The 14,022-nt window shown below is 41.7% G+C and overlaps 1 protein-coding gene across 31 annotated transcripts in view; it reads right to left on the bottom strand.

The window, feature by feature from the left end:
• The window catches only part of RIMS1 (regulating synaptic membrane exocytosis 1), a 192,377-nt gene extending 181,240 nt beyond the window's left edge, over positions 1–11,137 (bottom strand). For 29 of the 31 annotated variants that reach the window (XM_008053475.2, XM_008053490.2, XM_021709940.1 and 26 more), the window contains exon 1: positions 11,038–11,137. In XM_008053475.2, coding sequence (XP_008051666.2) covers positions 11,038–11,137 — 100 coding nt within the window. Of the gene's footprint in view, positions 1–7,453; positions 7,709–11,037 lie in introns of those variants that run through there. The other 2 variants (XM_021709993.1, XM_021709922.1) reach the window with 1 other exon arrangement.
• Between the last annotated feature and the right edge of the window lie 2,885 nt (positions 11,138–14,022).

The following is a 14,022-nucleotide window of genomic DNA, read 5'->3' as shown; positions in this document are numbered from 1 at the left end:
CAAGAGCATTTCTCTGGTGCACAATCTGCAAAGCCACCAGAGCTGCACATGAGGGGGAAGGGCTTAGTGTAGACACAGCAGCTGCAACAAAGCCCCCAAGAAAGGGTCAGGGAAGCGTGAACCAACAAGCAAAGGGTCAAGGTCTGCCTGCTTTCGTCAGTGGCACAGCTGTGTTGGGAGCTGCCCAGCCACTGGAACACATGTCCTTATCAGCTACACGTGGACACAGCGGATGGCACGTGACACCCAGAGGTTAAAACAGCACCCACTGGGTGATAGGTAGCAGAACCATAGCATACCAGTGTTTATAAAAATAGGAATGGCATCCCCTTCACAGCCTTCCAGATTTAAAAGAAAAAAAGCAGATAAAAGTGAATTCCGATGAGAAAGGTTTTCATTAAAATAATGTAAACAAATAGCAATAATAATAAGCTGGCTGACAAATATTCAGCACAGCAGAAAACTCAGCTACCCAGAATAAGGGACTTGAAGCTAAGTTTTTACAATTCCAAAATTAATCACTAGTAATTAGTGCAATGAAAAACAGAAACATATAGTAACTGCTCATTAAGTATTGCTTCAGATACATCATGTATTGCTTCAGATTCATCATGTATAAAAGATAACTGCAAGCATTAACTCTTATTTTTCCCTTTGCATGTTTTATTTCCTGACATTTTGGGAAAAACAGGGAGGGTTCATGCTCTTAGCATGATATCCCTACACAGAGCAGCTGAATTGTCTTAGAAAGATTCTTAATCAAAAATTGTTCTTTTAGATAAGAGCAAAGCCAGCGAACACAACTACTTTTACCAGAGGCTCATGTAACTGAGTTGAATTGTGAAATTAAGAGATGCTTCGTGAAAAACTGAAATTGCATACCATTATCATTGACATCTAAAACATTCAGTGACATTAAATTTGAAAATTAAAATTACTATTTGAAACATTATATTAAATTGAACACTACTTCAGTTATGTTTAAAATAAAATTTTCATATGCTTTTTAAAATATACATGAAAGGACATAACATGGATTTAATATGTCTAATGAGTAGTCATTTTAACATTACATAAATCTCATGTTTTTCTAGCAGTTCATGTAACTAACCCTCTAATCACTAGCCAAGTACAGAACCAATTTCTCAAAGGTAGTTACTGATAACTGTATTACAATCCCCCTCTGCAGCTTGTTTTGTACTAATTAGCTTTGCTAGTTCAAGTGTTTGCCTCCACCCATAAGATTCAAGTTAACCTAATCAGTCCTTTGTGATCTTCATGATCCAGACAGCCCCCACCACCATGGCACCAATCTAACCCATCCATCTACCTGCTGTCCATCACCTGATGTAAATACCTGTGCTTACCTAGCCCTTCGTGATAATGTGGAGCAGACCACCAACCAATCACCTTAATAACCTTCCCACATCAAAGGGAAGGATTAAAAAGACTCAGCCACGAGCAGCTATTTGCAACATTGCCTTGCTAAGCTATGGTGTGGCCATGTGTTCTTTGAGCTATGGCCAGGTCATGTTTCCTTAAGCTTTAGCCCCTTCCCCTTCCTTGGGGAGGTGAGCCTCCTCTTTCTCTCACCCTTTAATTTGTGTTCTAAATAAACTATATTTTTTAAGCTTACTTCTGTGCAATTCTTTTCATCTTTCATGCGGCATCAGATTGCACACCAGACACCCACACACCGGTGAGCCAGACCTAACAATCTGGAGGCCTCGTTGGGAGTGTGACCCTAACAATACATTTTATAAATCCAGAATAAACCTTCCTCAATTAAGATATAGAACAAGGTCATTCACAAAGATAGTATATATATTTACTTATTTCTCTCAATAAAATGCGCACACTTAAGATTGACCTACTAATTTCACCAATTTTAACCACATGAAGGCACTATACCTCATGTGATTTCCATTAAAACCCTAAATTTGAGCACAAACATCTTATTGATCACAGCAAGATTGAACTAGAAAAATAAGAAATCTGCAAGAAATACCAAATTAATACAGTGATTATAATAACAGTTCCAATATTAAGAACTAAATAATAGTTTACCTTCATCATCATAAAATAGACATTTATTTTAGATACAGACATACTACATAAATAAAAATAAATATTTATCTCTGTTGACCAAAAGATGTCAAATTCTATAAAATATTTTAAGATGGTTTATTCTTGAGCCAATCTTGAGGACCTAAGCCCGAAACACCCAACATCAGGAGGTTCTGAGAACATGTGGCAGAATGGTGGCTTGGTTATACACATTTTAGGAAGGAGAAGTTATAAGAAAACACAAACCAACACATGTGAGACTTGTGTTGGTTTGGCCCAGGAAGTAGGGACATTTCCAAATGGGGGCTTGCAGATCATAGGCAGATTCAAAGATCTCTTGATTTGTAGTTCCTATCTAAGCAACTTGGGAAATCAGCAGAGGAGATGCTTTGTTAAGATAAGGAAATGGAAAACTCCAGGTTTGTTGATCTGTAGATGAAGTCCTATAGGTGGCAGACTTCAGAATAGGTAAGGATCTTGCAAGGGGTCTGGGAATCCACAAGAGATGACTTTGCAGGGCAATAAACCTTCAATTTTTATGTGATGCTATGCCAGAGTTAGATTGAAAAGCAACCTTCAGGGTAATAAGCAACCTTATTTAGGGTAATAGGGTAATAAGACCCTGTCTAGGGAGTCCTTATCAGGCAGTGACTCTCCAAGCCTCTTAGTTAGAAATTGGGGTAAGATTAAAAAAATAAAAGGTCAGGTTTAGTCCTCAACTCCACTTCAAAATCAAAGAGTCAGTCAACAGCACTGCCTAAATTCACCCTCGTTTTCTTTTAACTGGCAGGACTGTAAGCAGCATTACTTTTAGACAAAAATGTTTATTATTCATGTTTAAAATATATATGTATAAAGAACTTGAATTAAGGTGATTGTTGCAACTGTATTCCAATGGCCAAATACTCCGTTTTAAAATGAGACAATATCATTTTAACCTGGTCATTTTGCATTATTTACCGTCAAAAGAGATTAAAAACACTGAAAAACAACATCTTGCTAACCTTTACCATTTTAATTACTATCAAGAAATTCCGCGGTTCTCTTTGTTTTTCAAAGTGATGTACTAATAAATTTAATGACAAAAAATCATACAATTACACACACACGCGCGCGCGCACACACACATACATCAGATCTTTGGGTCCAGAACCATCTATATTTGCTGTAACTATCACTGATCACATTTTAGATCAAACGTACAGATGTGCACCTAGTTCACAAACATGAAATCTGTTCTCACTGCAACTTAACTGTGTTAAATGAGCTAGGGAAAGTGTGGAGAATAAAGGTATATGTTTAAAGACTCTGTGTGGTAAACTAAAAAGTGACAACTTCAAACAAAACTCCAGAAAGATTTTTCGCCACATTATAAACTACGCTTCTTGTCAATATTCTACAGGATCTTTCAGATTATATTGATATTCTGAGGCTTTTATTCTGTGCTTAATTTTTCCATCACTTTTATGTCCTACTTGAATAGCTCTGATTACAGTATAATCTCACAGATGATCACAAGCCTAGCTTGGAGATCTCTAGAATAAAATCCGTGATCTAAAACAAGCCTCGCTTCTGAAGTTAGGGAATCACAGCATACTTGTCGAGGAAGCCTACTCTCAAGAGAAACCTAGTCTCTGTCAAGCCACTTTAAACAGAAGCATAGCCATAGAGGAGAAATGTACCTTCATGTAGTAAGGGCTTTTCATATTATAGAATGTCAAGTGCTTTTTTGCTGTGACCCTTAAGATGAGGATTAAACTTGAGTCATATGAATCCTCTGACATAGTCCGTAGTCAAATTGAGGGATCCACATACTCTTTTAAAACTGTAGGTACAATTTTGAGTGTATGCGTTTTTGTTTTTGTTTTTGTTTTTGTTTTTGGTCAAGAGTCCATTGTTTTCTTCATTTTCTCTGAAGGGACTCTGAGCTCTCTCCAAATTAAGACAGACAGTTAAAGGTCTAGACGAGTGAGTGACTCAGAGGAGGACATTCTAATATGGATGTGTTGCTTCTTCTCCAGCTCCCAGAACATTCTCCCTGACGTCCCTTGGCCTCAGAGTGTACTTCCTGTAAGAGTCCCACTTAGGAGATCAAGAAATCTACTGAGAAAAGTAGTTTTGTGGGCACCCACAGAGAGCAGGTAGCTCACTTCAGAAAGTATTTTCTTGAGCAAGCAAGACTCTAATGAATCATATTTTTAAAAAGTCCTTAATACAAAATATGCAAGAGAATGACTATATACAGATATGCTAATATCCCTTCCCTGATGACTGCCTTCGATAATTTCAAAGACATCTGGAAAAAAGGAAAATATAAAAAATATAATAACAAACTTGATATAATCTGCATAAGTTATTAAAAAACATATTCTTAAAATAAAAGTAAAAATTTTACAATGCCTAAACCTATTTCATGAGCCTACAACCTACAGGCATGATGACATAAGTACATAAAAGTCTTTTTGACCATTTACATGATCATATTATGAGAGAATAGCTAATCCTTTCATTGATCTACTTTATTATAAGTTAGCATCTGCACATGAAAGCTGAGAATGGCAAGCATTTATTTTCTTCATGAAAAGTATCAATGGATTACTTGGAGAAAGACAGAGGAGAACATTTACTTGCTGTTCATTGAGGTGGACTCTGTCTTTGTTTCCTAAGTTACTTTCATCATTTCTCTGACCTCTTGCCAGGAATGCTCACAGATAACACTTCAAGATGGACATGTCAGATTCTCCTGGAAGATTGCTTTAACTATGCACAAATAAATACCAGTACTATGGAAATCACGAAGTTGAAAGAAACCTGGACCGACAAACTTCTGGCAACAGAGAATGCATCACTTATGAAGCCCCTGTCCTATGAGCAGATGTGGGGAGACGGTGACTTCGACTGCTCAGATTGCCCCTCAGGACGAGCTAGAGAAGCTACCCCATTGTGCTGCCTTCACCCTGGGCACGTGAGGCAGGATTCATCCTGGTCTCCCTCCCATTGTGGCATCCATCTTCAAGGGCATCCAGCAGGGATGAGCATAGACATTGAATTCTGGTGGTCACCAGTCAGCAGTCAGCATGCAGCTCCATAATGGAAAGACCCCACTGTTCCCCTCCAGGACACATGTGTCCAGTCAAGACTCACCAACAGTCACTGCAGTCAGACTCCACTCGTGGACATAGGGGCAGCCAGGCCAGGACTGCCCTTGGTAGGAGGTGCCTCTAGAAAGGTGTCCACTGAGGGTATGGACTGTGGCTTCTTCAGTGCCCTCAGCAGTGCCCTAACCCAGACAAGGGGCACCAGGAGGGCACAGGCTGCCTCTATTGACTCTGAGAGCCAGGTCAACAGCAGGTATCTCAGTCCCCCTCCAAGCCAGGACAACAGTGGGTGCCTCTGTCCCCCTGGAGCCAGAACAACAGTGGGCACCTCTTCCCCCTTCCCCAAGTTAGGCCAACAGTGGGCAACTCTGTTCCCCCAGGAGCCAGGTCATCAGAGGATGCCTCTTTCCACCATCCCCCAACAAGAGCCAGGTCAACAGTGGGCGCCTCTTCCCCTCCCTACTGGAGAACCTGGTTAACAATGTTTGGTAACTTCTGTCTCCCGCTGAGAGTCAGGCCAACAGTAGACGCTTCTGTACCCCTCAAGCCAGACCAATGGCAAGCACCTCTGTCCCCCCAGAGCCAGGCCAACAGTGGGCACCTCTGCCCCCCCTCAATACAGGCCAACAATGGGCACCTCTGTATCCAATCCAAGCCAATGATGGGCACTTCTGACCATCCCCCAGAGCCAGGCCAACAGCAGGCACCTCTGTCCCCCCAGAGCCACCAAAAGTGGGCACCTCTGTCCCCCCTTGAGTCAGGCCAACAACGGATGCCTCTGTGCCCTCCAAGCCAGGCCAGTGAAGGGCACCTCTGCCTGGTCCCTGGAACCAGGCCAATGGCAGGCACCTCTTTCCCCCCAGAGTCAGGCCAACAGCAGGTAACTCTGTCTCCCTAAGAGCCAGGTCAACAGTGGGTACCTCTGTCTCCCTGGAGCCAGGCCAATAGTGAGCGCTTCTGTCCTCCTGGAGCCAGGTCAACAGAGGGCACCACTGTTCCCCCTGAATCAGGCCAACAGTGGGCTCCTCTGTTCACCCTCAAGCCAGGCCAACAGTGGGCAACTCTATCCCCCCAAGAGCCAGGTCAATTGCAGTCACCTCTGTCCCTTGGGAGCCAGGCCAACAATGGGAGCCTCTGACCCTCCAGACCCAGGTCAACAATGGACACCTCTGTCCCCCACCAACCAGGTCAATGGCAGGCACTTCTATTGACCCCAAACCAGCCCAACCGGGTGCCTCTTTCCCCAACCCTCTGAGTCAGGCCAACAACAGACACCCCTGTTCCTCCAAGCCAGGCCAATGGCAGGCACCTCAGAACACCTCTACTTGCTCCATGCAGATCCTGAAAATAGTCATAGGGAAGCCAAGAGTCAACCAGCCTCAGTTATGAGAGCCACAGTGACTCTTATAAAAGGCCTTGGCTGCCCCGGCGCTATAGGTACAAGGGAAGAAGGCTCTGCTCCCTTTGTATTTAGAAACACATTCCTTTAAAAACAGATACTTTTTTTTCCTCACATTTTTCCACTCAGAAGGCATCGTGGGACAATCTTGAGCCCTGCATGATGGGATGCCACCCCCCGAGAAAACAGGAGAGGTGACTTCCAAATCGGCAGGGTGCAGAAGAGCATCAGAGGGGCCCTTCCCCCAAGGTCACACATCCACAGTTCTCACCCGAAGACCCCACTCCCTGTCCTCCTTGTGTCTGGGCCTTGGTTCCCCTCTCTGAACAGTTTCTCTCAGGCCCACAGCTCCATGGCTCCGAACACAGGCCTTGCCACAGATGGGCTCTGTCTTAGGGTTGGTGGGGAGCCACCAGCCTGGCGGCTCTATAACCCCTCAGAAAGAACAACCAACACCAATAGAAATCTTCAGCGTGTGAGGAATGTTAAGCTCTGAAGCCTTCTGAATTTAGTGAAATGCAGTAATCAGAGAAAACAAACTGTCTTGGGGCCATCAGAGAAGAAAAATATATACTTTCTGAATTAATAATTGTATATTACAAAAAGACCAAGTTGAGAGTTAAATATAATACAAAAATGTATGCAAGTGAATGTGCTCTTCAGATATAATGTAAAACATAAAAATAACTTATACTATACCTATATAATCACTGTTATATTCTAAAACAGTATATTTATGTAATTTTTATGTTCAAAGCAAAACATTCCTTATTCTCTACTGATAGACTTTATATGAATCAGCCTAAAAGCTTCCTCTTCTGGATGCTTAAACAATGAATTCCACCAATTTTACATTTATCCATAAGATTAACACTACAGGCTAGCTTACCTCCTTCTGAGTGCAACGTATGAAGTAGCAGAAACTGCAGAAACCCAGCAAACATAACAGCAGCATCGGAATGGTTGAGTAAGTGCTGCAGGGTCAGACCACTAAGTTCCAGCCAGCAATGGCAGCAAATCCACAACAGGAATGTAAAAATCCACCAAAACGCAAAATTTTAAATAGAATTCCCTGTGGTCCTTGCATTCTAACTCAAAACCAAACGGAAGCCTGCAGCATCCAACATTACCCAGCAGTGAAACTAAACTAGCCCGTAAGTGCTGCTGTCGTCAGAACAGCCCTCTGCAGTGCACAGATTCTCAGATCACTGTATCGGTTCTCGGCCCTTGCCATCCTATGGCAGGTCCCAAGGTGGCCAGTGCCAGTGCTGTCTGTGCCAGCTCCATAGTTAACCCTTTCCTAAAACAATGCACAGAAGTTGCTACCTCCCACAGCAGAGGCCAAGTGCCTGTGGTCCCTGGAAGCTGACACAGGAGGGACAGCTCTGGCTTGTGCTGGGTTCCTCCTGATCCCCCAGTGACATGCCACTGTGCTGGCTACAGCCCACATGCCCACAGAAAACTCAGCTGAGAGGATGTGGTCCCATCATCCATCCTGGCAGGAGCCCTGCCAAGCCTATGTGATGGATCCCGTCCTCTGGGAGTTCCCTCACGAGAATCCCACTCACTCCACTGCAAGAACCCACAAGGAGTCACAGACAGAGGACATGCGTGGCTGTTGAGACCCAACAAGAATGCTTCCACAGGGTGTTCAGGACAGCCAGCCTTCTGCAAAGGTGGCCCGTCTCCAAGGGGCAAATGGACAGCCTGGACAGGAATTGCCAGGGATCTGGGGGTTGGGGCTCAGATTTCTGAAAATTTTAAAGACACACTTCTCGGTGATTATAGTGCATAACTCATAGGACTATAGCTCTTTCTCACTGAGATGCAGAAAAACTGTCCTCTCATCAAGTTACCCACATTTACTTCACAAACCCTATATTTTGTATGACAGAACAAGGGCAAGAGTAACAACAAAATTAGCTGGTCTGAAATTAGGTTCCTCCCTCAATTACGTTTTGAGCTTGGCATGCCCCTCACTTCCCGAGGCAGCAAGGAGCAACACACACCTCTTCAATCCTCAAGGGACCCTCCACTGAAGACAGAGGCAGACAGCTTCCAGTTTGTTTTAGAAGACAAAATGGTCAAGTGGTAACAGAGGGAGAGTTAGGAACATCTTCCATTTATTTTAAACAAATGCACTGTGTTTACTTAAATCATATGTACCTGTCAAAAATAATTATCTCATAAGAAAAAATGACACGGAACCATGGATTGTCTCATCATCGCCAAAATGCAAAACATTCACCTCAAACAAAATGACCCATTTGAACATTTTTTCCCTCTTAAAAGAACATATTTTTGGTCTCCACTGAGAATCTGTATTTTTTCTTTTCCCAACTTCCAAGTAAGATTACAACTGATTTCAGTCAAAAATTGATCAAATTGTTGCTGAGAAAAACAAAAGGGAAATAAACATTAACTGACCGCTTATGTGTCAAATATACTAGGTCTATTAATTTATGTAATCCATTTATTTGTCATAGGCATATGGCAAAATCAATATTATTTATCCCATATTACAGATGAGGCTCAAGAAAGCTAATTAACTTACCCAAGTTCACATAATATAAATAGCAGAGATGAGATTTGAACTTGGCTTTGTCTGGTTAGAAAATCCATGCATGAGGTTTTCACTACACCTTGGCAGTTAGGAGTTATTCCAGTTATCTTGGTGGATTACCTGAAAGCTATGCCAGTGTTTGTTAAAATGCTAGAGACTTGTTGATGTGGAAAGCCGTGGTGGTGTGGTCTATACTCTAGTCATATACTTCTGTTTCCCATGTTGGAGCCAGTGAGGGTTTTCTAGAGCTGACAGTGGGGCTGACAGCTTGTCCCTGCTGGACCCACATTTCCTCCTTTATGGCCTAGCCGTAAAGAAGACACACACAGCCCAGTAAAGAGACAATCTACTGGCCCTGCACATACCCAGAGAGGACCGATGGAAGGGGAGTCAAAACTCTCAACCCATTTACTCACTCCCTCAGCTGAAACCAACCACTACCATATCATTTTCTAGAATGATGTAAATAAAGTGACTGGAATTTGAGAGTCTATGGATTGTATAAGTCTATATATTTTCAGGTCAAGTGAAATATAACATTTTAATACACTGCAAGTGGCTATTATAGTGCCTGAATCTTGAGGTTTTTGTTTTTTTTTTAATTTCTCTCTTCCTATTTCTTTGTTTTCTTCTTTAAATCCTGGTATGAGTTTATTTCAAATTATAAAATCATTTTGAATCCTGTTAATATAATATTTATCCTTCGTTCCATCCCATGAATTAATATTGATTTGGTATAATTACCTTGAGTTCCCCCAAAGTGTCTCAATATGAAGAAACAGACCACATAATAACAAGTTGTATTTCTAACAGAAAAATACTTAATAAACCAAGCAGGGCTTAATTAGTAAAGTGGTAGTTGCAGCTTTCAAAATTAGAGAATATAAATAGAGAACCAATATTAGAAGAAGCTAATGTTGACCTTCCTCTAAAACATCCTCTCACTCATTTGTGGGTGCCATGTCCTACGAGATTTCACACCTAGTAACAGATCTTACTCCCTGGATCCTCTGTCCATGTACAAGCAGAAACAAATCCTCCAACTTTCATTTCATCAATTCCACAATGTATGTGAACAGCATTTACTTATTTAAAACATTCCTATAACTCTTCCCTCCTGAGCCACTGTATCCTTCATCTAGATGATACACTCCACAGCCTCATATGCAGCTGTGATTCCACAGATGCAGGAACAACCAGAACAGGGATGTCCTTAAGAGAGAACATGCAAAACCTCCACTTATTGCTATGTTGGAGCCTGCTTTATTTACACAGACCACTTGACCTTGTGGTACTGTGGTCAAGGTCAAGGACTGTGTTTGTGGAAAGGTTTTGGTTCTTTCACAATAACCCAGGAACCATTATTTTGAAAAAAACGACACAAACTTCCTATCTACTGGTGCATCCTGCTTCTTTCAATAAGCATGAGACCATGAAGCAGGAAGTAAGTACACTGACGACAAGAAAACACCCACACACATCTCCGCAACTGGCTGTTGTGTTTTCTCATTTTCATAGGGAGTACCCTGACCACAAGACAACACCCACATACAAACTCAACACCTGGCCAATGTGTTTTTCTTATTTTCACATAACATTGACTTCCTAATCTCAAATCTTTCTTGACTTGGCTATTGCTCAGGAATATAAATTGTAAGTATAAATAATCATTTTATAATCTTTAGGACTGGACTGTGAACCCTACAATCTCATCTCAGAAAAACAGATTAAAGATAAAGGTGATAATCAGAAACTTGGGCCCATTAAGAAAATGGAACAAAATCACTGTGCACCTGACTCACAGAGAGGGGGAACATTTAGATTGGAAGGAGAGATGCAGAGGGAGTGTTAAATATAGACGTGGGCACAACTGGGAGAAAGGCGGCAGGGCCACCATCCTCATCGCTTACCGGCTCCTGCTTGTCGGGCCTCAATGGCTCCCTCCTCAGAACCAGCAGACCTCACTTCTTCCCAAACTTCTGGAGAGACAGGCACGCCGGGCGCACACATGACAGCATCGTGCAGAGAAGTCATGCCCGGGATGCAGAGCCCCGCTGCCCAAGCCCCTCTCTGCTGCCCGGGCTCGCATCTAAGAAGAGTGAAGGGCCCCCGTGATCACTGCCCCAAGCAACGGGAACAGCAGAAGGTGGAAACAGAGGAGACACCGTTTGAGGATGGGGTGATCTCTGTGCCACTGACTCAGGTCGGGCAGCACTGTGCGTCCCCAAGGATGGCTTGGACCAGGCACTGCACTGGCATGGCGGGCCTGGTGGGTGGGCACAGGGCGCTTGTGAGGAGGAGCATATTGGCATCTCTGCTGGGTCTTGACCAGAGCCACAGGACTCAGGAAATGAGTCCTCTGCCAGGTGACACGATGCTCCCAGCCATCCCTTCTGCTTACTAGTCACCCAAACTGCTCCAACTCGTGTCCTTTCTCCTGCTGCGAGCTCCTTTGTGGAGAGGGCTAAATAAAGGATTTTCATGACAGCGAAATGGCCACCAGCCCACAGGATGACTTCCTAAAACATAACTCTTCTGCTTTTGTTCAGGGCTATTAAAATTCATTAAATGGAAGCATTTCTCATTGTCGTATCTTAGATTTGTGAGGAAAAAGTACTTTTTTGTTTCTTTCTGAAGAAACATTTGAAATCAGGCTGTAGTTGTACCTATGATATGTACTTTATATGCTTCAAATATATATATAAAATAATATATATAAACTATTACATAAACTTTTTGAGGTAGGTTCCTTCCTCGTATTTCTGTGATTGCCTGTCTGAGGCAAATACATAAATATATATGTATATAAATGTGTGTGTGTGTGTGTGTGTGTGTGTGTGTGTGTGTGTGTGTTGTCCTGGGTTTTTTCCCTACCATATGTGATATGGTGCAACATTGAGCACATTTCCAGAAGGTGAAAAGTTTTATCTTCTGATAAGTCAGATACAGATTCTTACTTTATTTACAAAAATTACATTTTATATTTTTCTGTACCTTGATGGTAATTTTTCACTAAAACAAGCAGGCACATGTAATTTTAATTTAAGCATATTATTCTGCAGGTAATTACTATTTTTGAATTTTAATACAGAGAATGTTGTAAGTGGCAAACATCACTTTGCATGGGCATACATTCCATACTTCCTAAAGAAGCATATGGAATGAATTTTCAAGATGAATCTGAGAGGTAACAAAGATGGACAGTGTTAAGAAGAGAATCAAGCATGTATAGACCAGGCATGAGGGTATACTAAGACTGGCTTATGCTGGAATTAAATTCCTAAGTCACTAACCTATGGCTTCTACTTCACCAAACTTTCATTTTCAAATTAGAATTCAGTACCAATATAGCAGATAGAAAGTACAGATAAAAACCTATTACAATAAAATGAAAATACTCTTAATGTTGTGATATTAATCACATGCAATACCTTAGAAATTCCTTCTTATTCCGCTACATCCCAGTAATTGCATATGCAAAATAAACCTGACTTTCAAATCACAAATCTCCTACAAGTACACTTCAAAGTAGTAATCAATATGGTATTTATTTTTTAGGTTCCATATGCCACTGGCATATTAAGTTTGTACTGAGGTATTATACAACAAATACATATATGACTTCCTAATTCTTCTCAAGTACTTTGCAAAGTTGAGAAAATCTCTACTCATATATACCTGACTCACTTGTCCTCTGCTGTTCACATCCTTATCTTGTTTTTTAAAAAGTATACTTTCATATAGACAGACATACCAAGCACTTTAAATAATGAGGTTGTCTAGATAATAAACTCTGATGGAATATAAAGCCAGCATATAATTCTTTATGTGGCTACAGAAGGGAAACTATCTGGGTAGAATTAGGACATCCCACAGAACTGACTAACACTATTTGCTCTGAGTCCCTCTGTATTGTATTAATGTGTTGCCACTTAAGAATTAACAGCAACCTGGGCATGGTGACTATGCCTGCAATCCCAACATTTTAGGGGAGGAGGAAGTGAGGTGAGAGGATCACTTGAGACCAAGAGTTCAAGACCAACTTGGGCAACATAGTGAGGCTCCATGTCCTCAAAAATAAAAAATAAAACAAAGAATCCATAGCCAGACAAACTCCATGCAGAAGAGAGTAAATATACCGTCTTTTAGTCTGTACATATATAAACTCCATATTCTCTCAGTAGTTTCAGTGGACTCTACAGCCAATAATAGAATACAAAGGGAGACCCCCCCATCAAAAAAAAAAGAATTATTTTTTTGTAAGGCAGGCCCCTTGCAGGCAGTACAGGCTTCCCCTGCTTGGTAAGTGTTCTAGGAACCCATCAGCATCAGTGGACCAACAAGCATTGTTGTAAGAGGCTATGTCCAGCTTCAGTGAATTATTTCCAGAGATTCCTTCAGTGCATTTGCCCATTTCATGATGGGTGATTTACGAGTGCACCTGCCCACATGGCACTGATTATTCAGCAGTTTTTGAACAAAAAAGGCATAATCCCCATCCCCTACCCTCCCTATTCACCCAATCTCACCCGAGAGACTTTATTTTTGTTTCTCTGGATGCAAAAAGTCTCCAAAGGAAAACATTTTGCTGATGTGAAAGAGGTGTAACAAAAAAATGGCAAAAGCACCAAAAGGCATCAAAACTGAAGAGTTCAAAAACTCTTTCAGCAGTGTAAAAAGCATCTTGGCAAGCGTATTGCATCAGAGAGTACCTTGAGGGTGACTAAAGTTTAAACATGTAAGAATACACAATGTTTTATATATTCCATGTATTTTGAGGTCCCCCCACATATAATATTTATGCAAGGTTATGGCATAAAAGTGAGTTCAGTTGGAGGTACCTCCTCTGAGAGGTCTTCATTGACTAAATCCCAGACACACTGACCTTTCTGCTG

This window comes from Carlito syrichta, unplaced genomic scaffold (genome assembly GCF_000164805.1).
Source record: "Carlito syrichta isolate Samal-C Ts95f unplaced genomic scaffold, Tarsius_syrichta-2.0.1 Scaffold74859, whole genome shotgun sequence".
Taxonomy (NCBI): Eukaryota; Metazoa; Chordata; class Mammalia; order Primates; family Tarsiidae; genus Carlito; species Carlito syrichta.
This window is presented reverse-complemented; position numbering and strand designations above follow the sequence as displayed.